The 27850-nt window shown below is 37.0% G+C and overlaps 7 protein-coding genes across 8 annotated transcripts; 2 read left to right on the forward strand and 5 right to left on the reverse strand.

Moving 5' to 3' along the window:
* The first annotated feature begins 283 nt into the window (after positions 1-283).
* Positions 284-3155, forward strand: LOC111801959 (protein NRT1/ PTR FAMILY 5.10-like). Its single transcript, XM_023686209.1, has 4 exons — positions 284-558; positions 640-857; positions 936-1483; positions 1899-3155. Exons 1-4 carry the CDS (start codon positions 309-311, stop codon positions 2701-2703), a joined length of 1821 nt encoding a protein of 606 aa, XP_023541977.1. The 5' UTR covers positions 284-308; the 3' UTR covers positions 2704-3155.
* An 85-nt stretch (positions 3156-3240) lies between these two features.
* Positions 3241-5633, forward strand: LOC111801960 (PLASMODESMATA CALLOSE-BINDING PROTEIN 3-like). Its single transcript, XM_023686210.1, has 4 exons — positions 3241-3612; positions 3717-3956; positions 4075-4108; positions 5156-5633. Exons 1-4 carry the CDS (start codon positions 3555-3557, stop codon positions 5448-5450), a joined length of 627 nt encoding a protein of 208 aa, XP_023541978.1. The 5' UTR covers positions 3241-3554; the 3' UTR covers positions 5451-5633.
* Positions 5634-6106: 473 nt separating this feature from the next.
* LOC111801579 (glycine-rich RNA-binding protein 4, mitochondrial-like) lies at positions 6107-8177 on the reverse strand. 2 transcript variants are annotated; one of them, XM_023685605.1, is made up of 5 exons: positions 8074-8177; positions 7290-7434; positions 7134-7202; positions 6837-6943; positions 6107-6689 (listed from the first exon to the last, which is right to left on the reverse strand). In XM_023685605.1, exons 2-5 carry the CDS (start codon positions 7423-7425, stop codon positions 6393-6395), a joined length of 609 nt encoding a protein of 202 aa, XP_023541373.1. In that variant the 5' UTR covers positions 7426-7434; positions 8074-8177; the 3' UTR covers positions 6107-6392. The 2 variants fall into 2 exon arrangements, with proteins under 2 accessions (XP_023541373.1, XP_023541374.1); XM_023685606.1 differs by lacking the exon at positions 8074-8177 and adding an exon at positions 7510-8028.
* Positions 8178-9218: 1041 nt separating this feature from the next.
* LOC111801576 (presenilin-like protein At2g29900) lies at positions 9219-11056 on the reverse strand. The gene has a single exon (XM_023685602.1). It carries the CDS (start codon positions 10728-10730, stop codon positions 9429-9431), a length of 1302 nt encoding a protein of 433 aa, XP_023541370.1. The 5' UTR covers positions 10731-11056; the 3' UTR covers positions 9219-9428.
* Positions 11057-11875: 819 nt separating this feature from the next.
* On the reverse strand, positions 11876-17010 carry LOC111801577 (glycerophosphodiester phosphodiesterase GDPD6-like). Its single transcript, XM_023685603.1, has 8 exons — positions 16887-17010; positions 15730-15908; positions 15021-15204; positions 14805-14879; positions 14049-14158; positions 13516-13734; positions 12483-12638; positions 11876-12274 (listed from the first exon to the last, which is right to left on the reverse strand). The coding sequence occupies exons 1-8, from the start codon at positions 16912-16914 to the stop codon at positions 12029-12031; spliced, it is 1197 nt and encodes a 398-aa protein (XP_023541371.1). The 5' UTR covers positions 16915-17010; the 3' UTR covers positions 11876-12028.
* Positions 17011-17728: 718 nt separating this feature from the next.
* Positions 17729-20102, reverse strand: LOC111801578 (ninja-family protein AFP3-like). Its single transcript, XM_023685604.1, has 2 exons — positions 18977-20102; positions 17729-18294 (listed from the first exon to the last, which is right to left on the reverse strand). Exons 1-2 carry the CDS (start codon positions 19512-19514, stop codon positions 17906-17908), a joined length of 927 nt encoding a protein of 308 aa, XP_023541372.1. The 5' UTR covers positions 19515-20102; the 3' UTR covers positions 17729-17905.
* Positions 20103-25930: 5828 nt separating this feature from the next.
* LOC111801557 lies at positions 25931-26875 on the reverse strand. The gene is made up of 2 exons (XM_023685587.1): positions 26578-26875; positions 25931-26500 (listed from the first exon to the last, which is right to left on the reverse strand). Exons 1-2 carry the CDS (start codon positions 26749-26751, stop codon positions 26069-26071), a joined length of 606 nt encoding a protein of 201 aa, XP_023541355.1. The 5' UTR covers positions 26752-26875; the 3' UTR covers positions 25931-26068.
* Positions 26876-27850: the final 975 nt, after the last annotated feature.

Below are 27850 nucleotides of genomic sequence, written 5' to 3' on the forward strand. Positions count from 1 at the left end.
CAGCAATGACACCTGAGACAGACATGAGTTTAAGTTGGTATAGTGGTCCAAAATCGGTTTCCATTGAATTTTAGTTCAATCCAATAATTTTCTTCAATTTATGTTAATTTTTCTTCTATTTAGGTCCCGTTCTAGTTCGATCCAGGATTATTTTGGACTCATGAATTGTAAGTGCACATTTAGGAACAAACTTTTGAAGCAAAAGACATTTATGAAGCATTTCTTACTTAAAGAATGAGTTTATTATATTCATCAAATTGTTAATAATTATGATCAAAAAGAAAAAAAAAACGTGAAGAACTTCCCAAATGAGTGGTGGCGGGCAATTAAAGCCATCCAATCCCAACTCATTTTCGCCAAACTCATCGGATCCAACTCCATTTCATCTTCCATCCAACTCCTTCCTCCTTTTCGCTTCCGATCAAAAAATGGACCTTTCACTCTCAGCCTCTGACTCTCCGCTTCTGAACGACACCGTTGATGGCGCCGTCGATTTTCAAGGTCACCCAGTTCTCCGATCATCCTCCGGTGGTTGGAGGTCCGCCTCTTTCATGATAGGTAAAACCACTTACTTTCACCAGCTTCTCATACATTTACTCGGTTTGTGATGGCGATGTTCTCAATTTACCATCAATTTAGGAGTGGAGGTCGCCGAGAGATTTGCTTACTACGGAATCGGTGCCAACCTCATTACTTACCTCACCGGGCCACTTGGTCAGTCTGTGGCCACCGCCGCCGAAAGTGTCAACATCTGGTCAGGCATCTCCATGCTATTCACTCTCCTCGGAGCTTTTGTCGCTGATTCCTTCTTCGGACGATATCGCACCATTCTTTTTTCTTCTGCAATTTACGTCTTGGTCTGCTCTCTATCTTTCTTCCTTGTTTCATTTTCCTTTCAATCAGATTTCTGAGTTCATACTCTGATCCACTTACAGGGACTAGCCTTGCTCTCTTTCTCTGCTCTGCTTCCCACAACAACCTCCCTCCTCTGTCAGAACTCTAACGAAATTTCATCATGTTCCACTGCCCAGTTTCAGCTTGTGTTGTTCTTCGTCTCTCTGTATCTAATAGGGGTAGGGCAAGGTGGACACAAGCCTTGCGTACAGGCTTTTGGAGCCGATCAGTTCGATGCGCAACACCCTCAAGAGGCCAAATCCAAAAGCTCATTCTTCAATTGGTGGTTCTTTGGTGTGTGCGCTGGTAGCTTTGTAGCCATTTTGGTGGTAACATATACGGAGGAAAATCTTAGTTGGAGTTTAGGATTTGGAATTCCTTTCATTATGATGGTGATTGCATCGGTTGTGTTTGTATTTGGGAAAAACACATATCGTTATAGCGTCAAAAAGTACGACAAGAGCCCATTTGTGAGAATTGGTCGGGTATTTGTGTCTGCAGCTAGGAATTGGAGAGCTTCTTCAACATTCATTTTTTATCAGGAAGAAAGTGCAACAGACTTGTCGCAACAGAAAGCTGGACAATTCAGGTAAGAATATTACAGAATTCTTGCCCCATTTGAAAATGGAGTTTAGAGTAACTATTAACCTTAGATTATGCCTCTATTTTCTCTAAAAGTCCATACAATTATTGAAATGCTAACATGAGGTAGAGTTAGTTCATAACGCTGGAAGTGTAGCACCAAATTTATGACCAATTAATAGTTAGCGTTTTCATCCATTTGATCAAGAAATTCAGTTACTCAGGTAATAGGTTCACCATGAAATGAAGTGGGTGGAATGGAATCCTGTGGAGTTGAATCAAATTGCAAATTTGTTAACTTATAATGTTGAAGTATATCTAGTTGAATCGAAATTTGTTAACTTATAATGTTGAAGTATATCTAGTTGAATCGAAATTTATTAGAGGTTTGTTAACAATTGTTGGTTCCTCAAATGTGGCAGATTTCTTAACAAAGCCTGCATTGTCCCAAATCATTCCAACCAATGTGGAATGGTGTGCAGCATGAGCGAGGTTGAAGAGGCAAAGGCAGTTCTTAGGATTTTTCCAGTATGGATGACAGTCCTTGTATTTGGTATTGTGTTTGCACAAGATTCCACATTCTTCACCAAGCAAGGAGCTACAATGGATAGATCAATTTTATCAGGCTTTATCACTCCTGCTGCTGCAATCGATTCATTTGTTCCCCTTTCCATCGTTATCTTTATTACCATCTATGATCGTGTATTCGTTTTTATCGCCAGAGCTTTTACAGGAATACAGTCTGGTATCACAACGCTGCAGCGAATAGGAACTGGGCTGGTTATATCTGCCATTTCAATGTTGGTTGCGTCTATGGTTGAAAGGAAAAGATTAAGAATTGCAGAAGAGCAGGGTCTAGTTGATAGGCCTGACATAACAATTCCAATGAGCTTTTGGTGGCTAGTTCCTCAATATACTTTGTATGGTTTGGCTGAAGTTTTTACATTGGTTGGTCTCCAAGAGTTCTTCTACGATCAATGTCCATCAGATTTGAAAAGCATGGGGCTTGCCTTTTACACTAGCGTCTTAGGCATGGGAAGCATTTTAAGCAGTCTTTTAGTTTCTGTGATCGATGAAGCAACTGGAGCCAATGGGCAGAATAGTTGGTTTTCCGACAATCTCAACAAGGCACATCTTGATTACTTTTATTTGCTATTGTCTGGGCTGAGTCTTCTAGCGTTTGTTGGCTTCCTGTTTGTTTCCACCTCGCATGTTTATAGCAGATGAATAAGTTGATATCACAAGTGTGTGTTGGTTTCAGAAGATGGAATGCTTCATACTCGGTTGAGTGTTGGTTTCAGAAGATGGAATGTCTAATATTTTTTCACATGGAGAACTCATTAGATTGTTGCAAGCGGAACAAACCGGGCGTGCTCTAAAAGAACCGATTTGTTATCGAGCCGTATTATTGGAAATAACGAAAGTAAGCTCTCATGAAACTGTTCGAATTTGAGCAAAAGCTACCCTCCAAGATTAGATCGATTGGTTAAGAGGTCATAAAGAGAACTAGCCCACTGTTGGAGGATCACTACAACATTTCCTATCCATTGCAGCCTTAACATTCGAGAACAGGGAGGGTGTTCATAATTGTACTAAGCAGACGAGTGCCAAAGTTTTTGGTTTCCTTCTCAGTATGTCTATTTAATTCACCACATACCACAAAGAAAACCCCACGAAAAGTCTTATTATAAAACTATTTAAGAAACGAAAAAAAGATGAGACATGAAGATAAGATTCATGGCCAACTTTAAACACAAATCTTTTATGAAGAAAAATAAAAAATAAAAGGATTGCAAAAGCAAAAGGACGTGGCGGTGAGCAAAGTAGTGGGTGGATTTAGTTCATTACTTTAAGCAATATTTATGATGCCAAAGCAAAAGGAAAGTAAAGGAAAAGAAAAGAAACTAAAAGCTCACATTCCATCGTCATTGCCACTATTGTTGGGCATGCACCAAGTTAAGCTTAAATAAGCTTTCATACATTTATTCCACCACTCCCAACTCTGCTTCCCATTTTCATTTGTATGTCCACAAACAAAGACAAACGAAACAGGTTGATTCAGCTCCAACTTCTCTGCCATGCCACCTACTTTGGCTCTCTCAGTGCTCCTTCTGGCGGCCATGGCTGGCCACTCAAGTAAGCTCTACCTTCCTTCTTCTTCTTCTTCTTCTTCTTCTTTTTAATTTATTGATTTATATGCTGTGTTTAAGGGTGGTGTATGGGGGTTGTGTTTTGAATAGGTGGGACGTGGTGCGTTTGCAAGGACGGGGTGGGCGACACGACGCTGCAGAAGGCGCTGGACTATGCGTGCGGGGCGGGGGCTGACTGCAACCCTATTCGCCAAAATGCAGCTTGTTTCCTTCCAAACACTGTCAGGGCTCACTGTTCTTATGCTGTTAATAGCTACTTTCAAAAGAAGGGCCAAACTCAAGGCTCTTGTGATTTTGGTGGTGTTGCTACCATCTCCACAACCGACCCTAGTAGGCACATTCAACCTTTTCTTAATTAATACCCTCCCTAATTAATTAAACTTCCATAAACACAATACAAAAAAATGGTTACTTAACTCATTTCTCTGGCTCTCTGGCTCTCTGGCAGGCGCTTCTGGCTGTTCCTACCCTTCAACCGCCGGGTATGTTGCTTTTTTAGGATCTTCATTACATCTTTTACTTTTAATATGTCGGCTTTAGACTCTCACTAACCTCTTTTTTATTCTTAGATACCAATTCAAATCTCTAATCTTGAAAACAATATATTGCTTTATTCTAAAAAAAGCTATATAATTGAAGCTTTTAATGTTAGATTGTTTCAAACCCATCAACCTCCTCAATAAGTTATTTTGTGGATAGTTTCCGACCCTTTTTGATAATTCTTAGTACAAACCCATAGAAAACCTGAGATCCAATAATTTAAAACGCTATTCTTGGTATTCCTGTTAGTTGGTTGGTTATGTCAAATATCGTTTGAGAATAACATCCTATCCACACCAACATGAAAAATAAAATTAAGTGAGAGGGATTTCTTCCCCCTTAAGATTGAAGATTGGATAGGCATGCATGAATAAGTGCTCCACAACTTAACATCGTCCAAAAGCACTATGGAGTTGCTTTATAGAATCTTTGACGTAGCCATACCTAGCTTTGTTTCTTTGTTTCTTTGTTTCTTTGTTTCTTTGTTTCTTTGTTTCTTTGTTTCTTTGTTTCTTTTGGCTTTTGGGGGTAAATTTAATCCGAGTCTGGTGGTACTCGATGATAATGCTCTTCCTTGTCAAAAGTTGCGACCCACCTGAAATTTTGTCTGTGGGGTCTTGAATCTAAATTAGGGCAATGGGAAAATTCAAAATCAGAACCGTTTTTTCTCTTCCTGTGTGGGATAGGGGGGTTGATCCCACCGTGATTTCTGGGGGACATATTTCTTTCTCATCCCTCCCCCTGCTTTTTAGGGTGTTGAGCCAACTTTAATTTTGTTCTTCTCCTTCTTGAGGATTGCGCCCTCTCTTTTCACTCCACATGTTCTTTTCTTTTTTCATTTTTACTTTCTTTTAAAATTTCCTATATATAAAATTAATTCTTAAATTCAAATTTATTAAACTCAAATTTATTTCAAAAACTATTAAATAATTTTTGAGGTGTAGACCTCATTTGAAAAAGACATAATACAAATTTAGATGTTATTCCAGTGGCGGCGGCGGATCCACTCCGGTGACCATGACTCCGACACCACCGGGGGCAACAACAGTACCCGGAATGACGTCACCTGTCGCAAGGTCACCACCAACTACCACTACTACAAATCCCCTTCCCAACACTGCATCACCCACGGGGGTTTTGGGCGGCGCTGGCACCGGTGTCAGCCCCACCGGAGCCGGAACCACCACTACTGACGAGAGCGACGGCGGTTTCCGACTCCAACGTCACATAGTCTTCTCTCTCTCAACCGTCTTCTTATTTAGCTTCATGGTTTGGTGGGACTAAATAAATGGAAGTACTTTATTTAGCTAGTTTGTAAGAGAGTTGTAAGAGCTTATGGTTTGTTTCTTCTGCTTTGGATGTGGTTAGTAGTTGATTAATTATCATTTAAGCAGCCTTCTTATAAGGCCTTGGATTTCCATTTTCCTTCACATATATTAATATATTATATAATATATCCAAGATTAAGGGTTGCACTGGAGNTAAAAAAAAAAAAAAAAAAAAAAGGAGAGAGAAAGCTTGCAGATACTTCTTATGAATCCAATGGCTCCTGTGAACGAGTAGTATATACAACAACCAACTCCTGCTGCTATTGCTCTCCTCATCGCTAATACTCTCAACATTGATAAACAGTCCCACAGCACCTCCAATTCGTACCCAATGGGGAATACAAACGGTTCACAAAAATCAATATTCATGTTTGTTGTTATTTTAAACAAAGTTGGATTAGAGACACAGACAAGTCTTCATTTTAAACAAAGTCTAAATATCTCTGTAAATTGTTTGTTGTTACTTGTAATTCCCACAAAAATCAATATTCATGATCTAATTCATACACCATGGTCTAGCATAGATCAATAGGGAACACACATATTACCATCATAAAACTCAATATCTCAAAAATTCAATCTTTCACTCCATAATTGTTAGAACTCAGAAAGTATATGAAGACCATTTCCGTACGACTACGGGAATTCTAGATGTCGTTTTAAAACAGAGGTTGACATTCATTCTTAATCCCCAGTCAAAGGCAAGAAACTCATCGATAAAACTTGGGGTTTGAAGTCAAGAATGATTCTGAATAACATGTTTGATGAATAACATGTTTGATGAATAACATGTCAAACAAGATAAAAATCAACGCAGGGCCTTTTGGGTTCAGAGATACGAGGCATAAAACATTACACTAAATAAAAGCAATTTGTTTTCACACAGCAACTAATTTCCTCAAGCCCTTTTGGCATAGTCGTCGTTGTTATCCTCATCCCCAGACTTCCCTCCGCCCAAAAAATCATCCCGAGTATTATCTCCAGAATCCAGTCCACCGCCACTCTGATGGTTACTGGTGAAGTCTGAACCAGAATCGGCAGAAAAATAGTTGTCCCCTCCCTGGGATGCACTACTGCGATTATAATCTGCACTTCCATAACCACCACCGCCGCTGTATCCACCACCACCACCAACAAAGCTACCACGAGACCTTTCAGTTGCAAAGTTTACCCTAATGCGACGGCCATGGAGATCCTGGTTACAGAAAATTAACAATGACAGAGAACAGTACCCACAAATGAATTAGTCACTAACAAACCCATATCAAAGCCATACTGATGCCAAGAGACACCAACCAGAATGCCCCCAACATCAAATTACATTCTCAACACAAATGTTTACCTGTCCATCCAGTGCTTGAATAGCACTGGAGGCTTCTTCGTTGCCAACGAAAGTGACAAAACCAAAACCTCTGGATCTACCAGTATCACGATCCAATATGACTCTCGCTAAAACAAAGATAGACATTAACAAATATCAAATTCGCTGACCCAACAGTCTACATCAGCTAAAATGTGGAAGCGCTCCCACGAAAATTAATACTGTTAATTTTTTTTTTTTTCTTTTGATGTAATTCAATTTTGTGAAAAAAAAATTAGCTTTTTACTCGATAATGCTTAGTTAGAAAAGTCGTCACACCTTCAACTACTTCCCCATACTTAGTGAAGGCTTCCCTCAGACTATGATCATCAGTACCATAAGAAAGGCCTGCAGTACAAATGAAGGGATCTCAGAGAAAGCTCTAACAGACCACCAAGGCGTAAGAAGAAAAGAACAGCTGGAATTTCAGATAACCTCCTACAAAAACTTTTGAACTTGACATGAATCTAATAGCTTGAAAGATAGACAGCTGGGAAGGTTGCGAAATTGAACCAATCCTTGATGCAGAACTCTGACTAAATATTTTCCCAACTTTACTAAGAAACGCCATGCTGACGACCTGAAAGAAAATTACCCAAAACAATTAAAAACCATAGAGAACAAAAAGTAGTAGTTGTGCAAGATAACACCGTACCTGCAAATATGTTTTGAACTTTCAAGGTACATTAACTCCATAATCAAAAAGAAAGTTGTAGGTACTGTTGTAAGATCCAAAATAAACATACATACAAACAAACAAAACCTATGGGAACACAAGGATCAAAGTTATCTCGAAGCAAAAAACAAAATTTTCTAGTACCTATAGGAAATCTTCAGTACTTTAAAAACTGCTTATGTTCTCGTAGACGCTTTAAAAAGGCATACGTAATTCAAACTAAAAACACTCGACAACAAACAGAATCATTCTTAAGCATAGCACATAAACCCAGAACGCTAAGAGTAGAGGTCTAAGCTTTGGAAATCAAGAAGACACATACACACAACGAAAGATGAAAGAGAAATTTCTAATCAGATCATATCAAAGCTGAGTGAGGAGAATAGATTTGGTATTTCATCGAACGGACACGTAAATATCTTTACAGAAAGACGAAAGATCTAAACAGAAAACAAAATCAATCAAAATTGAAACCCTGAATGAATCAACATCAACACAGGAGATAAAATGAAAGGGACGAGGAATCGGAGTGGAGAATAAGACCTTTGTTCGCTCTCCTCCTTTCTTTGACAGTAGAGCTTAAACCCTAAGCCTCGGATTGGAGCGGGGTTTTGTAAGTGCGGCAATGGAAGATGGATATGAGTCGAAGGCAAAGCTTACATGTACACCGTTGGATTTTGAGAGGGCGAATGGAGACCGTTGGATTCGATGATAGGAATTGATTGGACAATAATGGTAATGCTAATTTAGTGTTCCCCATTAGCCCTGAAATCTTTGAGAATAACTTCGATTTCTAATTATATGACTTCTAACCCTAAATCCGAAACAACTTTTAAACATAAGCCTAAAACTATATAAGACTTTTTAACATCCAAATAAAACAAGTGACTTCTAAATGAATAGAAACAGAAAAATGAAGACCGTCGAGGAAAGCTTGCGAAATGGGAGATGGGAAGGTCTCCTTAAATGAGAGTCGGAAGCAAAACGAAATTCTATCCCAAACTATACTTTGAGCCCGATTATGCTCCCTTTCAGTCTGGCTATAATGTTGAGGACAATTTGGAGGAAGAAAATCCCCAGAGGGAGAGTATGGCTGCCGTATATGTTGTAAACTTGGTCCATCCACACCTGATCCTTCATCTTAAAGCCATCGCAAATCTTGTGTTTACTTCAAATTGTATCCAGGAATTCTGCCAGGCTTGTGTTAATATGCGGAAAGATGCGTTGGATGAGTATTTGCTCAATCTCGAAATGGATAAGTATAGCATCGATGATTTGGTGAGTACGGAATGGAATGTCTTAAACGTGAAGATCAAGAAATGGCTCAACTCTTGCTTCTGAGCTGCAGAATGAAATCAATAGCATGCCTGGCCCAATGGCTTTTCCAATGGCTTTACCACCTTCAGTCGATCACTTCACATTTAATATCCAATTTGAATAACAAATCATTTAATATCCCTTTCCACATTTGTCCTCCTTTTCTTGTCTTTCTATGCGCTTCTTAATTACAGAAGGGGATAAAGAACAGAAATGAGAGTGAGTATTGTAGTAGCAAGCAAAGTTTTTCTATGTCAAAGTTAACCGGCTTAAATTGACAAGATCCACAGAAATCATCAAACCTGCAGGAACTGATTCAAGGTCAAGTTCTAAGGTCTTCACACAGAAACTGAGCAACAGGGGTGCAATCGTTAACCATCAACAATCAACCGTTCTTATTATATCTGCTAATACAAAAGCATCAGCCTCAAATATAAGAGACATATCTAGAACATCGAAAGGTTCAAAGAGCATTGTACAACAAAATCATCAAGGAAGAGCCGCGTTAGGAAGGAAAGCATGATGCCTAATGTTATCGACAACCGTTCTTATGATATATACTATTAGAAAAGCAGACATATCTAGAACATCAAAAGGTTCAAAGAACATTGTACAACAAAAACCTCGAGGAAGAGCCGCGTTAGGAAGTAAAACATGATGCCTAGTGCTATCGACACTGGGAGAGCAGGCAAAGCTTTCTGATATATTGCCAATAGCATCAAAGTGATTCCAAGACCAGCTACAATTGCAAGATAGCACGCATAAACCGTCATGTAATCATACATCGCTGCCCTGCCGACCAATACGCTATAGAAAATGAAGTCCCCTAGCCCCAACTTGATAGCCCCAGAGGATCCCAACCCAATTCCCTCTAACATTAAATTTTCATTTGATGCAGAAACTTCTTCTCCATGTGGCTGAACGTTCCCTCCAATGTCAATTAATGGAACAAGAAGCTCACTGTTCCTTATCAGAACCTGGCCCTCTTCAGATCTAACAACACTTGATTCACTATTAGGATTTGAATCGGATGTTTCAATCTCATCTACACTTGATTCAGAAACCACATTGCCCTCAGAAACAGAATCGAGAACCGCAGGGAGATTGCCCGAAATTTCATTTCTTTCCCTCCATACCCTCATCCTTGTTTGCACTGCATCCCTAGGATTTGATTCATGATAAACCACTGGCCGAGCCTCATAAACCAAAGCTGGGATATCTTCATCCCTAGATATAGCAAGCTCAACTAACAGCCTCAAAGGTCCAACAGGAAGCAAAACTGCTGCAAGATCATAGAGAGCCAGTGCAACTAAAAGAGCCCAAGTAGTCCATTCGGGTAACAAAGTAAACCAATAAGCCACCAGCATCCCAATCAAAACCAAGTACCCTTGTGTTACAAGGATGGGCATTTTTGACATGAACACAGCCAAAACACCCACAGCAGCAAAATTGAAGAGAACAACCAAAAAAGTGAAACAATCAACAGGAACATCGAAATCTTCAATCAAGAACAATGCAATTTCACCTCCAAGAAAACCCAAAACGACAAAAGCCGAGAAACCCATATAATATTTCAAGAACTTGACGCATCTAAGGTAGAAAAGCAACACCATGACGAATGTAGCCACAGTTATGATAGCCACAAACACCAGGGAGTTTAAAAGAGCACCTGTAAATTTGTCCCACGAGGAATCGGAGCTGCTTTCATTATATGCAATGGTAGCGATGGAGCTAACTGTTGCAGCAGAAGATGAGGAGCTGGAGTTGAGAATAGAGACTAGAATAACCACCATGAACATGCAGATTGAAACTGGGGCGACAATTCTAACAATCTCTTCCCCAAGAGATTCAAGAATGCTTGTGGGCCTTTGATTTTGGGCCATCTGGGTCTTTATAATTACAGATCAAACTTCAACTCTCAAGGCGGAGGCTCTCACAACAATCTGAATCTGAAGGGAAAGATGGATTCAAGATTGATTCCACTCTTCGCCTGATGCTAAACTGGTGTTTCATCGAAGTGGCAACGCAGTCGTAACCACAAACACAGCATTCATCTTGCACGGGCACAAAAATAGCTTTATTGATTAACAATCTCAATCCCCCAGAGGGTTCAATCTACCAATATTCTGCGTTCGTCTGACCTTCAACGTATCATCACCCTGGTTCGACCTAATTCCAGGGCCGGTTTGACTGTCTTCTTGGAATATTACTTTTTGAGAATTTCCAAACTTAATTTTAAGTTAAATTATATAAATGCTAAATTAATTAATTAATTAATTATATATATATATATATATATATATATATATATATATATAATAATAATAAAATAAAAACTAATAAAAATTCTCTTTAGATAATATTTTGTTTCAAAAGTACAAATTTTTAGAAGAGTTTTAAAAATAGTTTCAAACTTATACTTTTTATAATTTATGAAAACAGAAGAAAATTAATGCTATTTTTAACATTTTTGGAACATTTTTTTTAATATGATACTAATATTTTAAATAAAAAAAATGAAGGAATAAATGAATCTTTTTTTAAAGTCATTATTCAAAATATTTTTTTAACTAAACTATTAACATGTTTCCATCCAAAATTATTAATTGTATGATTTTTTTAAGAATATTATTAAAACTGTCTAGAGGTATTTATATTTGAGTAAAGGATAGAGTTTGGAAATATTTTTATTGATCTAATTTGAGACTCAAAATTTTGAAATATTTTTATTAATTTAACCTCCGCCTAAAATACTCTCTAAGACTCTAAGAATTTCATAAATTTGTAATTGTCACTCATACCAGCTACATAAATCTTTCAAATTTCTACGATAGTCAATAATCCAAAACACATGATATTATATAAGTTTGAGCCCTCCAACCTCAATGTCATAAATCAAAACTTGGAAAGCAGCAAGCCAAATAATCAATGAAGAATCTCAAACTTCCCAGGTATATGATAATAGCGAACTTCTCATCATTTTCAGAGTAAATAACTGTCATCAAGCAATACAAAGAGCTGAGATCAATGAGCCAACAGTTTTTCTTTTCTTTATTTATTCATCAATGGCCCAGGTATATAATAATATCCTTGTTTTCAATGCAATGCCGCAATTTACCTTGGTCTATAAACAAGTTTCACAATGTTGTTGTCCAAATGAAGCAACCGTATATACTCTGTCCTAACTTCTATACGGATTCAGCATCACAGAAATTTTATGCAATAAATCAGATGCACTCTGTTCCTCAGTATCATTTGGAGGGAGATTAGAGGTCCATTTCTTAAAATGATGGAGACTGCCTGTAAAGTCGGTGAAAATCCCATCGACTCTTATTGTGTTGATCCAGTAATCAAATTCCTCATATGAATCTTGATGAAAGTTGAAATGGACAAAGTTGTACTCATTTCTGAAAGTATATGGATGGACCTGCAATGAAAACCATGTCAATCAATTAGTGTTTACATATAAACCATGTGACACCATTTCATATCAGTCGCTCGTAAGTGAAATCTAGCAGCCTTTACCATCTATAAGATTCAACTAGTATTTAAATGCAATCATTTCACTTCCCACATGTGCATCCACATTCCATCTCAGTATAAGAATAAAGGACTTGAACGTGAATTATGTTTACCTGTAGGTTATGTGCGTGTGCTCGGGTTACAAGATCTGTAGGTGTTAGCATATAGTTGTTGACAGCAGGAACTATAGTATCCTTCCAAGGTCCAATTCCCACCACATACTTCTTTATGTAATTGAAGTAGCTATCAGAGGTAATTTCCCAATACGTCTGCACATTATCCAATACTATTTTTAAGAAGAAGCTTATTAAGAGCTAAGCCAAGAAAATAATATGAATTCATCACAGAAGATTTATCAAAAAGCACTATAGAGCAGATTCAGCAACCACAGGAACATCTAAACTCTTCGGTCTTCTGACCGAAGTTGGATCTACTGTTCAATCGTGAAACCTTCTATGAGTCCAAGTACATAATTTGTCTTCAACGGAGAAAAGGGTAGTACATTAAGAGTCAAGACAATAAATTAATATTAAATTCTCAGAGAAGGTTTGTCAAGAAATCCACAGCAGATTCAGCAATCACAGGAACATCTAATCTCTTTAGTCTTTACACTGAAGTTGGAACTTTTGTTTGATTGTGAACCTTCTATGAGACCACAGCAGATTCAGAAAAGAGTAGTAATTCACACGAACCAAACAAAAACTCATCATGAGGTACTACTTGATGAGAATATTGTATATCCTTAAGCCCAAGGGAAAGTCCCGTTGGCTAAGGCATGCAGCCTTGAGTAACGCTTGCCCCAAAAGGTCGCATGTTCGAATTTTTGGGTAAGTTCAAAGAGGAAAACTCATGATGTCTCCAAAGTTTGGACCTTGGGGCAGGCACAAAATTGTTAAATAAAAAATAAATAGGTATATCCTTAACTGGGGCCTTTACATGGAGTTGATCCATGTAACTAGATGCTAAATCGTTTATGATGTTTTCATCTAATGAGAAGTTTGATAAACAACAATGTAGCAGGATTATTTGACTGCCTTCAGCAGAACTATAGCTTCATACTTTTCCGAGACAAATAATATTTGTAGCACCAAAATTCAGAAAAATTCACAAACTCAAGAAAAATATCCAAGGAAAGGTTTGAAATACCTGATTTGTGTCCTGTGTTGGAATTGTAGTATCATCGATCAATAAGATCTGGGGCAGGTCCGTAAGATTTGATACGTGTATGATGGAAGTTGGAGCAAATGACTGAATGAAAGCAGGTTGTCTCAACCAATCTTTTGACAAATATGAACCTTTATATCCATGTTTCTTTAGAATCTCCACAAACTTGTCCTCAAATATTTTACCATCTCGCCATTTGACCTGTGCACATTTTACCCGTATTAGGGTTCAAAAGTTTTGCCAACAAGAAACCATTGAGCAACCATTGTACTACAGACACACCGCATGTTAGGGGTTTATTCGAGGATAAATGAGAACTAGACCAACATGCAATTTACTGCCCTTAGAGTCAAACCTATATTTGCCAACAGCATCGTCATTGAAAAGGCATCACAATCTTCAAAATATCAAAACCCTTGCAGGAAACCAAATTGCAGAAAACAGTAGAACGGTGGTTTTATAGGTAGCTTCAGAAAATGTTCAGTAAGTACTTCCTTTTGTACAAGGAAACTTACACGCTGGTTAATGAATACTGGATTTTTAATCTCTGGGTATATTCCAACAACTCTCGGTGCATCAAGTGCAATTGCAATGAAGTCCTCAAAAGTTATTATAGAAAATTTTCCTGAGTTCATAATTTAGAGAACATGTTTTGATTAGTATCATGCAAAAAGACTAGGCTCCAGAGATAAAGTAAAATATCTTCTCTATAACGAGGGATCAGAGTTCAAGAGAGAACTAAGCTCAACAAAATATTTCAAGTAGGTGACAAGGCATTTTTCATTATGCTATAGGGGAAAATGGGTTATGTCACAGGAATTCGATTTTAGATTTTACCTGATATCATAATAGAAGATCACCATCTAATCATTTAGAAGGAGTTGGTGGTAATCCAAGACAAATATACACCAACCCAAAAAAAAAAAAAAAACAAGCGACCATAAAGTGAACATCAATAAGTGTGGAAGTAAATATCAATGTGGAGTATGGCTAATTCAAACCCCTACCCGTTCAATTCCACTACTAGTCTTTTCATGTGCCTCACACTTAATTTTGGTGAGATCAATCAAACCTAGGCATGAGCTAATTGAAACCAGTGTATATTTTGATCCAGTAAAGTTGGTATGTTGTTTGGTGCAAATCTAACAACAATATTATTCAGTTGTACATTAGGAAAGTAATAACATTTAGATAAGAGCAAACGATAGAGCTTGTTGGGAAACTAATAAACTTGAACAAAGAAAAGGATGCTTAAAGAAGAGATCTAATACCATTATGTTGTTGATCTCTGAAAGGATACCTCTGCTTCACCTTCAATGACTGTAATTCTTTTAGTGTGAAATCAACTGCATATAATCAATTAGAACCCATAAAAATACCATGAAATGAGATTGCAGCATAAGAACCCTAAAAGAGGTTTAAAGGAATAAGAAATAGGGGGAGTTGTAAAATACACATGCATAAAATTGAATATGCAGCCACTGTACCAGTGAAAAACCCAGTGATGTTAACTCCTTGGACATCATATGTTCTCCTACGATTGGCAAACTTTTTATATTTTCCAACATCAGTAGTCTGATCAAGCGTTACATCATGGAAGCAAATAAGAACTCCATCTTTGGAAGATAAGACGTCGGTCTCAATGAAGTCTGCACCCTCTTCTATAGCTCTCTGAAATAATTAGTTAAAGGCAGAGTATTAAGACATAGAAGAGAAAAATTGAGTATACAAAGCACATAATTCGACTTCTCTGCACGAGAGCATATGATAAAAACAAGAATAAAAGCTCAGTGCCTACAAATTCCATGTATCTATGGTCGTTACCAACGAGCCTCAAGGTGTAATAATAGGGAACTTTACTAATATGCAATATATAGTGTTGTATTCTCAAAATCTAATACCCTGTTCGGACTGACTTTCTAACTACTTAAAAAAGTGTTTTGTGCACAAAAATTACTTTTTAAAGTCATCCAAATAAACCTTAACAAACAGATTATTTGGTCTCCAATTCCATGCAAATGCAAACATATACTTGATCTGCTTCCCTCTAATTGAATTATCTTTCAATAAATGGAGGATTCTTAACATTGATCTGACTAGTTTGCCGTTAATGTTTTAGTACCATTATCATGTGCAAAACAATTTCAAAAGTTAAGTGAACAAGAAGTTGGAAAGAATACAGTTAGATGTGCCCACCTTATATGCAGGAAGAGTCTCTTCTGGAAATTCTCCATTTGAACCTCGATGAGCAATATTATATGGACGAGTGGTTTGAAGAGGCTGCCTACTTCCTTCAGGTAATCTACTAGGAAGTGGGTAAAAAGGCCTTGCAGCACACCCAACAATAAGTAGTACCAACATAGGAATAGTGAAGCCTGCCGCATCAAAGAAACAAAAGATCAATAATCAATGGTTAGCCAAAAGTTTAGCATGCATTAGAAAGAAGTGAACACTTGACCATCCTGTAGTGTAGGAAGGATATCAGAAAACTTGAAGCTGTGGTGTGCCTAGGGTCAAATTTCCAGCACACTAAATGTTCATTGATAGGCATTTGAAGTACCGTTAATGAAACAAAATTCCAATTTAAAGACTATTTTCCACATAGGCTCATTACTTGGGGGACAGAATTGATCAAATTTTGTCTGGCAACGCATCAAGACTGAAATTTCACAAAGTTAATATTGACAATGCATACAAAGAGGCTGATCATGAAATTTAGGTGTTTATGTTCACAATTCGGGCTATGTTATCCTTGAATGGAGTAATCGAGACTGCTTGTGATCTAATATATAAAGATGTAGATTCTTCAGTATACCTGAACATAAGCACTTGCATCAAATACAATGAGCTGCTCTTCAAATGCACAAGTACCAACTCAGAAACCTCAGTGCATAGGTACTGAGGCAATAATTTTGCAGAAACAAGTACGGGTTTTCCACAAGGCAATGTCACAGAGAAATGCCTTAAGGAGTTATCATAGTTACATTTCCAACCATGCAGACGTTATTCTGAGTGCGAGAATTTCATGTTATCAAACAAAAAACAAGGGGCATCGTGATGTAAATTCATGAAACTGTAAGTAGAATACTCAACATGGCTAATCAAAGAGCAAACCCGTGAGGGAAAAGAAACAAAAACAAACAATCTTCATCATAAGCGGTTCAAATCTCGATTCAATGACCAAATCTATCAGTTCCAAATCAAACATTCAATTCCAAAAAAATTCCAGCTCTAAATGAAATGAAAAAGAAAAAAAAAAACAAAAAAAATCTGATCCCCGCGGAAATGACAGAAAATAAAAATTGAAATGGTTGAAGGTGAAAAAAAAAAATGTATCAGAAATTGGAGCTTACAGGGTGCGGCGGCCAGGAATTTGCCCATTTCCCTGTTTCTTCGTCTTCCTTCTGTCTTTCAAATTTCCAGACGGAATAAATTCATTCTCTGGTTTGATCCCTTTGTATAAGGCTTATGCACTTTCAACTCCTTGACGTTGGATCCGCCGTGATGCTCGAGAATATTCTCTTTCACACTTTATTTTAATTATTTTAAACGTTACAAATAATTTGGTATCTAATGGGATAAGAAACTAAGCTAGACAATTAAACTATGGAATACCAATTCTGAATTCTTAAATGAGGAAATTTATGTTCACTCTTAATAATAAAATAATATTTATTGATGTTATTCCATCAAATATTAGTCTAAAGTTTAAGACTAATAATATTAGAAGTTTGAATCAACTATTTACCTAATTGTGTTGTGTTGATGAATATAATATTATTCTTATACTTCATATTTATAAAATCATTCATTCTATAATATAAAACGAAGAATGCTACTGTTAATACCAATTAATACATTCACTGCTATTTTTAGGTGAAACGCTTAAATTCTTAAACATCTAAAACAAATATTGTCGAACATTAATAGCCCTGCAATTAACAATATCATTAGTTATTGTTTGTCAAGATTATATCACCATAAAAAAGAAACATGGCAAAAATCTATTGGATGAAAATTTTGCGAGAAGTCGTTGGATTTTGTCATTTATTTATTTTTTTTTTAAGAAAAAATTAATCATTGATATTCTTATTTAATAATTGATTAGGAGGCTGAGATTTGGAGCTGCATCGAGAATTGTAAACGAAGTTGACGAAACAGGAAATGGTGCGACAATAATCTGATTAACTCGATGTGGGGAATCCTCTTTGTTGGCGGTGCTCTCTTTAATTTTCCCTAATGAAACCAAACAGCCAAAGGGGGAAATCAGAAGAAAAAAAACATTTCAAAATTCAACAAGTTTCTTCTTTTTCCGTTGTACTTTCCTGAAAGAAAAAGGGGCAACGGGAGCAATTGAGCAACTAAAAGAGAGTTACAATGAAAATGAAGTACAGCAAACGTGAATGTGCTTCATGGGGTTGGCCACTTCCCTCCCACCAGCATGTTTCACAAACTCTGCAGGTGTAAGAAAGCTTCCATGGCACACACACACTATGCAAACTTGTCCCTTCATGTACTTGTATAAAAACCCTTCTACCTTCCTTCCGTTTGGCCCATCACCGATTGTAGTTACGCTCGGCATCGTTCGCATCACATCCATCCCTCCATCCCCCTCCATCAATCCCTTCGAAACTCTACATCTCTTCGCTGCATTTGTCCCTGGTTTTTCTCTTGATGCCGTTGTTTGCGGCTCTCTGTCAATTGACTCCAGTGATGACTGTGAAGTGGATGACCCCTTAGTTGATCCCACACTTCCATGTCCTGTCAATGCAAATCTAACCGTTAATACCACCTAATCCTATTGTTTCAGAACCTAATTTAAATTGTGACCCAGATCTAACTTCATCGAATCCTTCACATCCAGGACAATCAGTACAATTACATATCGAGTGAAACTTAGGAATTTTGATCAATATTTCCTTGCTTCAATGATTCAGTTATAAGATCTCTGATGCTAAACAGTACGAACACACAACCAAAACCCCATTTGCCTACTCATTGTATGCCCAAGCTGACAACCAAATCCCCAATGATTTTGAAAGGATCAACAAAATTACAATTTTCCAAGCGTACATGCAAGAGGTTTATCGGCAACATAAAACAAAGTAACGCTACTCTGGTATCAGCATCAACAAACACTTGATGATGAATTTTTCACCGTCGAAGGTGAAATAATTATTTCCAGCTTCCTGCTAAAACATCGTTAGTTAGCCAATAAAGTGCTTGTACTTCCTTTTCCATTTCATCTCATGAATCACCCAGAAATTTTCAACTTTCAAAAAAAAAATTGCAGAGAGAAAGAAGAGTTTTGATTAAACCAAGAGGGTGAAGATTAATGAATTCAAAGAACATCGACCTACATCAGACCTGAAAACCAGTTGATCATAAAGTCATAGAACTTAGTGAAAAAAGAAATCAAAAAGGGGAAAGAGCAGGGGCATACCTTCAATTGTATAATTTTGGGAAAGGCTTCCTTGTGTGGATTTGATCTTATCAGTCGCACGACATACCGCTGGACTTCTCGCTGTAGAAGCGGCAGCCCAAGCCGCCACTTCAGACGGAGACGGCGGTGCAGCCGCTGCCTTCTCATCCTCCGCCGCAGCTGCTCTGCCACTCCTCTGCTCCGCCAGTCTCTTTTTGGCCTCCATCCTCCTCATCAATTGCAACTCCTTCAGTTTAATCCGACCCAGTTGGTCCGTCTCGGCCGGAAAAGAACAAGATCTCGCCAACGAAAGAAACGAACGGTGTTGCCCCTGCATATCCCATTTCCACGTCTCAGCGTTCTGAGAAATCACTCCAATAACCGAAGACGATCGGGTTAACGAACTTTCCTTCAATTTCCGACAATAAATTCCCCCTAGAGAGAGTCCAAGAGTAAGGTCCGGTTGTTCAGAGGTAGAAACCTTCGTTTCTCCGTTCATCTCCGGCGAGAGTCTGAGCATCAGGTCATCCCCAAATCCACCACTGATTGCATCCCCCATCGAACAAAAACAACCAAACCCACTTCTCAAATTCGAGCCTACACACAAAACCCAAATGGAATTCAACCCAGAACCCCAAAAATCAAGATATCCACATGGGGAAAAACCTCAGAGAGGAGGAGGGCGTCGAAAGAGACGATTGAAATCGAGAGAGAAGAGTAACCCAGAAAGGGGAAATAAGTAAAGAAGAAGAAAAGAGAGGGGAAATGGAAATGGAGGTTTCATGGGGGAGGAAAATGGGAAGAATCCACGTGGAGATCAGTGGTGAGGGGTTCACATCGTGTATGATTAGAGTGAAACGAAGGTTCTGGTGAGTGTGTTTCTCAAGTTGCAGGTTGAGGCTCCAATCATCCACTCCCACCACCTCCAACTACCCCTAATCCTCGCCCTTCTCCAATTTCTGGCACCTGTTGCTCTTGCTCTTACTTTTCCTCTTTCGGACTCTTTATGTAATTTTCATCCACTGTTCGTCTCACAATTTCTTGTTTAAACTTTGTTTTGCTATTGCCACGCCTAAATTCAATTTACTTCAAATCATTTCGATTTCTTCCCTTTGTACCTTGATTGTAACAATTTCATTGGTATGTGTGATGGTGGTTCAAGTTGGGTTTTTGAGTTCATTAATGTGGTAGCTAGGCATCAAACTTGAAACCTTCAACTTGAAGGAAGGTACAGAGTATTTTATTCTTTTAATTTTTTTTTTTTTTTTAAAGAGAACTACAAATGTAAAGGTGAGCTTTTGGAGTTACGAAGGGAGAGGGGCATTCAGGAAACTGGGGTCTGACTCTCGGTGCGCTCGTCTACCTGACCACGTGGCCTTTTATTAAGGATCTTGAAGCGTCCCCTGTTCTTTTCTCTTTCCCCCTTCATCAAAGTTCCTTCATTTTTAACAATATAATACACTGTTTCCATAATTCCTTTATATTATAACCTTTTTTTTTTTTCTTTTAATTTGTTTTATCTCTTTAATAAAACAAGTGGTATCTATAAATATATTATATTATTTTTGTACTTTGAAGTTTTTGCTTTTTTCTCTATATAAAATAAAATTATGAATATGTTTATAAAACACATCTTACAAGCCTGTAAAGGTTCTAAATACTTAATTTTTAAGCTTTTGAGAGTATATTTTATTTTTTACTTTATACATAAAAAGAATTATGGTTTATGGTAATTCTTCAATTATATTATTCTATTAATTTGGTCATATCATTTTTTTCTTTATTGATATGTTCCAAAAAAATAAAGGTTAAATATGTCTTCTTCTTTTTATCCCTTTTTTAAACGAAAAATGCGAGGGATAGCAGAAATCCATTTTAACACTTCCGTTAGCTTCTAACGTATTCTTGACCTTTTCTTTGAGATTGCAACGTTGCGCCGTTTAGTTTCGCGTTAACAGACGGTCGCGAAGAATAGGGTGAAAAATCTCGTGGCGCCACGTGGGTGTTTTGATCTGACGTGGGGACAGCAGAGATGAGGCAAGTTGAGAGCGATTTACAAGGTTAAAAAAAGGATAAAAAGGAAAAATCATAAATAGAAAACACACGTGGCGCAAAAGGGAGGAGATAAAATGGGAACCACATACTGCCACTTGGCAAGTTGCATGCTACATGTCAGAAAAGGTCTCGTACGGAACGACGAAGCATCTACTTGATTTGTCCCCATATCGGACATGGTTGTCACAAGATTCCAGGCTGGTGCCTCACACGCGCGAACTGTCGAGTGTGGACCACTTGCACTTTCTTTTTTCTTTCTAAACGACTATCTCTACCTTCTATCTACCAAAAGTTATTGAATGTACGGTTCCAAAATTTTCAAAAAATTATGCTGATATAATTCAAGAATAATTCAATGTCTATGGTATTAATAAAACGTAAACTTCAATTTTATATCCGTGATTTTAAATAAGTGTCCTTAAATAATTGATTAGGAAGGAACATGTGAGAGAATTGAGTATTATGGTCAAGAGGATCCTATGTCATCATTTAAATCCATTATTTAATATTTTTTTTGGAAACCAAAAGCCATTATTATTATCATTATTTTACATAAATTAGTACAGTTAAAAGCATTATTAATTGAATGAATAGGCAATAAACAATTAGATAACCAACATGTGATAAGTTATGGCTATAAAATAACTTTCACATTATATTTATTATTTTCTAATGCTTGATTTGATTATTAAGGATAAAATAATAGTTTAATATAAAAGATGATTTTCTACGGATAAGATATTTAAGTATCAAATGATATATTTAGAGTATTTAAAATCACGAGATACTTATTGATTAGAAATAGTAAACTTAGAACTATTTGAGAATTTAGTCATATCATTGGATATTAAATTTGAATTGGTACGAAAAGAGTTTATAAATACATAATTATTTAATTGAATTTTAAAAATGTAAACATCACCGCGAATCAAAGTGTTTAGCTTGGCTATTCAAATTTTTAAAAAATGATAAATATTATGACAAGTTGTAAAAAAAAAAAAAAAAACCATTTTATTGGATGATTTTANTTTTTTTTTTTTTTTTTTTTTTTTTTTTTTTTTTTTTTTTTTTTTTTTTTTTTTTTTTTGGAACATATAAAGATTTGATGACATAACCATAGACAACATAAAGTGGTCATATAGGATGGAATAATGAAGACCTGGTAATTATTAAACCAAACACATACACATATTCCCCACGATAAAGTATGGGCAAGTTGATTTAAATTATTGTTCTAAAAAAAATTGATTTAAATTATATATGGTGGCAATTGATCCATTAACATCAGATCAAGTTACAACTTGATATATGCCATCTAATTAAATTGATTAAGCTAACAATGGTGCAATTTGATTAATTATGTAACTAAAGCATATCTTATCCCATTTAATTAAATGGAAAATCATGTTAATTGGATTGAACACTTAGTTATTGATCTCTGTCTTACTTTTTGTTGAACGGTGTGACTATGGGTTTTGTTTTATTTTATTTTATTTCTTTTGTTATTAAAAAAAAGTTTATAAACGACCAACTCCATTCAAATTTCGTGATTGACAGTGAACAAAAAGAAATATATAAACCATCATTTTATTTGGAGCATTTTCCTAGTAACAAAAGGATAACATTTTTTAGTGATCTAAATAAAAAAATTTGATTAGGTCTAGAATTCCCTTTTTAGTCCTTCATTTTGGTAATTGGTTCTTCATATTCATTTATTTATAACCCTATTTATCTTTTATTATTGAAAAATAATTATACAAGTTTTTGGAAGAAAAAAGAAAGAAGGAAATTTTTTTTTTTTTGGTTGAGTATTAAGATTGGTGGAAGTTTTTGTATGATGAAAATACAAAAAGGAATGGTCTTTGTGATGGAGTGGATGATAGTTTGTTAAATGATTCATTACCCTTCTCTTCAATTTGTGCAATTTCAATCAACTCTCCTCACTAACTTCAGTCTACTCTCACACAGCTCTCTTCTTGACCTATGTTTTTCTATCTTTTGCACAAGCTTTCTCTTCTCTTACTAATTTCTTGAGCACATGGTTTCCTTTTCATTACTTCCACTTCTCTATTCTTTGGTCCATCAAACTTATGATAAAACTCCAAAATATCTCATGATTTTCCACAACAATTATGACCATCTATCTCATCATCTTTGCCCCTTTTCTTCCATCAAAATCAAATTGCTTTCAGTCCCTCTCATGCTTTTCAGTCTTCCAAGTCTCCACGTTTCTCTCTTCCACTGCTTTAAGTATCTTGGAGAAGTCGGGCTTTCGTTGCTTTTCGCTCTTTTATGGGTTTTCGTTTCACAATTTGGGCTTCCGTTTCTGTCCCAAATTGCCAATTCACACATCTATGTTTATAGGGTCACTTTCCAGGCTTTAAGCTGTAAAAGCAAGGCTGTGATGACGGATCAGCAGAACGCCTATTTTCAGGTATCACATCCCACTNAAAAAAAAAAAAAAAAAAAAAAAAAAAAAAAAAAAAAAAAAAAAAAAAGGTAACGACTCTTCATATGTTTTGAATATTCATATCTTTACAGGAAGGAACTATTTCAGTCATCAGCTTTTTTTTTTTGACAGATATTATCCTAGATTTAGAAAGTGGAGTCCATAAAGGTTTAAAGACTTAATCTTAGGAGCAATGGCAAAATAAATGATGATTGATGCGAGTGAAATGTACTTTTCTTATACAAGTTGTAATTGTCATATGGCAGAAGAACAAAGCAAGGCACCAATGCATCAAAATTTGCACTGCACAATCAGCATGCCATTCTTGAAGTGAGAAAGCAAAAAAGAATTCTCTTTCTCTGGGGAGGAAGAAGGTAGTGTTCTAGTTTTGAAGGTTTTACCAAGTGTTTTGGGTTTCAGTTCATATTTCCATCTATTTTAGGTGAAAAAGAAAAAAAAAAAAAAAAAAAAACTACTTCAAAGAAGAAAAAAAAGAAACATTCTCATCGATTACAACATTACCAAGAGAAAAAAAAAATTGAAACTTCTTATCCGAAATTGAAGAGAGTTATAACAAGCTCAGAAATAGAGATAAGTTATGAGCTAAAGAATTGCTGCACCTTCGTTAACTCTCTCATATTGCCATAAGATCACCATAATTCCGCATGAGAAGGATGGATCCTGCAAACATTCCAGCTGCACGAAGCAATTTCTGCAACAACAAAGAGGAAGTTGAAATGCAGTTCTGCATAATTCAACAATACTAAAATATAAGCAAAAACGACAAAGATACATCTCTTTAGAAGTGATGTTCATACAAAAAAAGAATTCACATAACCATGAATTTCCTCTCTGAAATCTTACTCAAACAATATTTCTCCCAAGCGCTAAATAATGAAATAAGGCAGTAAAAATGCTCTGTTACAACCAATTGTAGGCACGCATCCCTCTTCTTAATGCCAAAGCAGTTTTTTAATGCATTCAGATTTCATAGTTACTTGCAGCGACAGCTATGATGAGATAATTATCATATTCAGGTCAATAAGATGGAATGACGCATATTCCACTGGCACAAGATATAAGATAATTATCATGCATTGGAAACTCTTACCCAAAACTCAGAAAGACGGAACAAATCATAACTTTCTGCATATTATTCAATTTGAATAAACATTCTATAAGCTAAAGGCTAAAGGCAGCCACGAGGCTTTTTTCTCTTGAAGTGGTATGAGGAGCAAGCCTCAAATTTAATAAAAAACTAATTGTGCAAATCGTAAAAGTGTATGATCAAGAGTTGCTGCAAGCCTCTAAAGATCCAAACAAGGTGCCAACCGCGAGGCTAAAAAATGACGTTGGCTTGAGAAAAGCTTAGAGGCATAAGCCTCAAAAGCTTTGTAAAATATTTAATTTCTTTAATATGACAAAATGTTGTAAAGACCTATCTCCAAGAAAAATTAGCTTTACCACAGAAATTTCTTTAATTATAACGGCGAGGATAACTCAAGTCTACTAGTGTCGGACTCCAAAATGAACAAAAGGATCGACATTCTGTAATCTGGAGCCGGAAATGAACAAAAATCTCATGATTTCACAAACTTCCTCAGCTACCGAATAGAGAAACAAATAAAAACAATAAAAAGGTTGTAGCCCAGTCCTATAAATCAAACTAAGAAGTTTTGCGGGGAAAGTCCGGATTAAGAAGGACGAAATAATTTTTGAATTGAAATCAAAATGATGAGAAGAGTACCATGTTGAAGGCCCACTTTTCGTCGTCATGAACCTGGGAATTGAAAAAAGATTTCACCGTCTCCACCGAATTAGCTGTTCCGGAAAAGATAAAATTCTTCACCTTCTTCACCGAACTCGAAGCGTCACCCATTTTCGCTTGTACTACAGAGAGGAAGGCGTGTGAGGGCGTTAGGGTTTTGGGTTTCTGGGGTGTGGTTGCAAGTCTAGAGGAATTGGCTTGTGGGCTTGTGGGCTTGTGGGCTTGTGGGCTTGTGGGCTTGTGGGCTTGTACAGCAAGTTTACGAATTTACCCTCAACTTGAAAAACCGTTGAATTTTAAAATATTTGGCTGGCAAATTGCCAAGTTTTCATCGATCTGGATACACAAACAGAAATGAAAAATTTATTGGGATGAAATTGAAATAAGAGGTGAGATGGGATGAGAAAGTCTTTCCCTTCTCTGCCTCACTCCACCCATAGACAATTTTATAAAATGTTTCTATTTAATTGTTGTGTGTGTTTTTTTTTTAATAAATTTATTTACATGAATAAATGTTTACAAATTTAATTGAGTAAGGAGATTGAGAGAAATTAGTGGTAATCTCTATGTTTTTCTTTATTTAATTTTGAACAAATGCATATATTTATTCTTGATCGTTCTAAGTCCGAATATAGTATAGATTTGTATGTGTGTGTTTTTGTTTTCTTCATATCGAATTTGATGTAAATTTGAGACAGCAATATTTCCGATAACATATCGCCATTTTAATCCGATGGAAAATGATGAAATTCAATAATTGCAGATTACAAACGACGACGTGAGATAAGGAAACATGATACTGCCTACAGTTCCATTGGCCGGGAAACTCCAACACCGGAATTCAATTCGATCTCTGCAAATTGGACACCAAATTCGACGCAGCAAAAGCCGCGGAGCCGCCTACGACGGAGACCAGAGCTGCCGCAGCCTGCAACACAATTTCCCAAACACTGTCCTCCGGCACCAAATACACACACGAAGGCCCTAAAAGCAACAGCCCTAAGCTCAGGCTCAGCAGCGCCCCGGGAGTTCCCGGATCCGTCGCCGCCGATAAGATCCCCAGCTCCTCAGCCTTGGACAGAAGTCCTAATTTCTCAATCGACGATAGAGATAACCCAGCCTTCTCCGCCGCAGACAGCAGCCCGGCCTTCTCCGCTTTGCTCAGGAGCCTCAATTGCTCCACTCTTGTCAGTAGCTTAATCGGCGGCGATGTCGAAAGCGAGATGCTGCTCCTCGGCCCTTTCTCACCGAGAGGGAACACCGTGGAGTTTATCTGCAGAATTTGGGTCTTCAGTGTTGGCTTTACCAGAATTGAATACGAATTGACAATAAGTTGAAAAAGAAATTGACCTTCTTGGAGCCGAGGGTTTTGAGAGCAGAAGAGGGAGGTTTCTCGGCGGCCATGGCGTGTACATGGAGAGGCGAGAAGGTAGAAGGATTTTGATTTTTTGACTTCGTTTTGGGTGGATAAGAGTAGATGAATGAAGCCGCTCTGTTGCTGCTGGTTAATGATGCGATCTCCATAACTGCGAGTCTCTAACGGAGTGCGAAGAATGGTGATGGATAGAGCCAAATGGGAGAATTCTTTGAGGAATTTCGTTTTTGCCGGAGGCCCGTACCATGGGAATGAATGGAGCTAGTTGGATTAGTTTTCAGATTTGGATATTGGATTATCCACGCGTATTCTTTTTGTTGGTGCCACTTGGTTGGACTGCTTTTCTCTCTCATTCTCTCATCAAAGGGTGAAAAGTTCACCTATTTTGCATAAGGGTTGAGGTTGTGAAGTCTTATCACACGAGTAAATGTTTTTTTCTACCATATTTTAAGCTTAGGACAATCCTTAGATGATATGGTATGATACTAAAATGAGAAAACAACATTTCAGATCGAGTTACCACCCTGTCTCAAAGGGGAAAAAAGTTCCTATGTTAACACCTACGGAATTTGAGTGAAAAATGGCCCGGAAGCGAAAGTGAAAAAAATTCGTATTTTAACCATTTATATGTGTAAGATTCTTAAACTTGAGCGTTTCCTTACAGAGTCGTCGAAAAACATCGAAAGAAACAAAGGTTTTTCCGATAGTGATTCGGGTGCCTCCACGAGGGTCTTCCCATAAGGGTTGAGGTTGTGAAGTCTTGTCGACACGAGTAAATGTTTTTTTTCTTCCATATTTTAAGCTTAGGATAATCTTTAGTGGGTATGGTATGATGATAAAACGAGAAAACAACTTTTCAGATCGAGTTAACGACCCTGTCCCAAAGGGGAAAAAAGTTCCTATGTTAACACCTATGGATTTTGGGTGAAAAATGGCCCGGAAGCGAAAGTGAAAAAAATTCGTATTTTCACCATTTATATGTGTAAGACTCTTAAACTTGAGCGTTTCCTTACAGATTCGTCGAAAAACATCGAAAGAAACAAAGGTTTTTCACATAGTCATTCGGGTGCCTCCACGAGGGTCTTTTCGTAAGGGTTGAGGTTGTGAAGTCTTTTCGACACGAGTAAATGTTTTTTTTCTTCCATATTTTAAGCTTAGGACAATCTTTAGTGGATATGGTATGATACTAAAACGAGAAAACAACTTTTCAGATCGAGTTAACGACCCTGTCCCAATGGGCCAAAAAGT

Source organism: Cucurbita pepo, chromosome LG09 (genome assembly GCF_002806865.2).
Source record: "Cucurbita pepo subsp. pepo cultivar mu-cu-16 chromosome LG09, ASM280686v2, whole genome shotgun sequence".
Taxonomy (NCBI): Eukaryota; Viridiplantae; Streptophyta; class Magnoliopsida; order Cucurbitales; family Cucurbitaceae; genus Cucurbita; species Cucurbita pepo.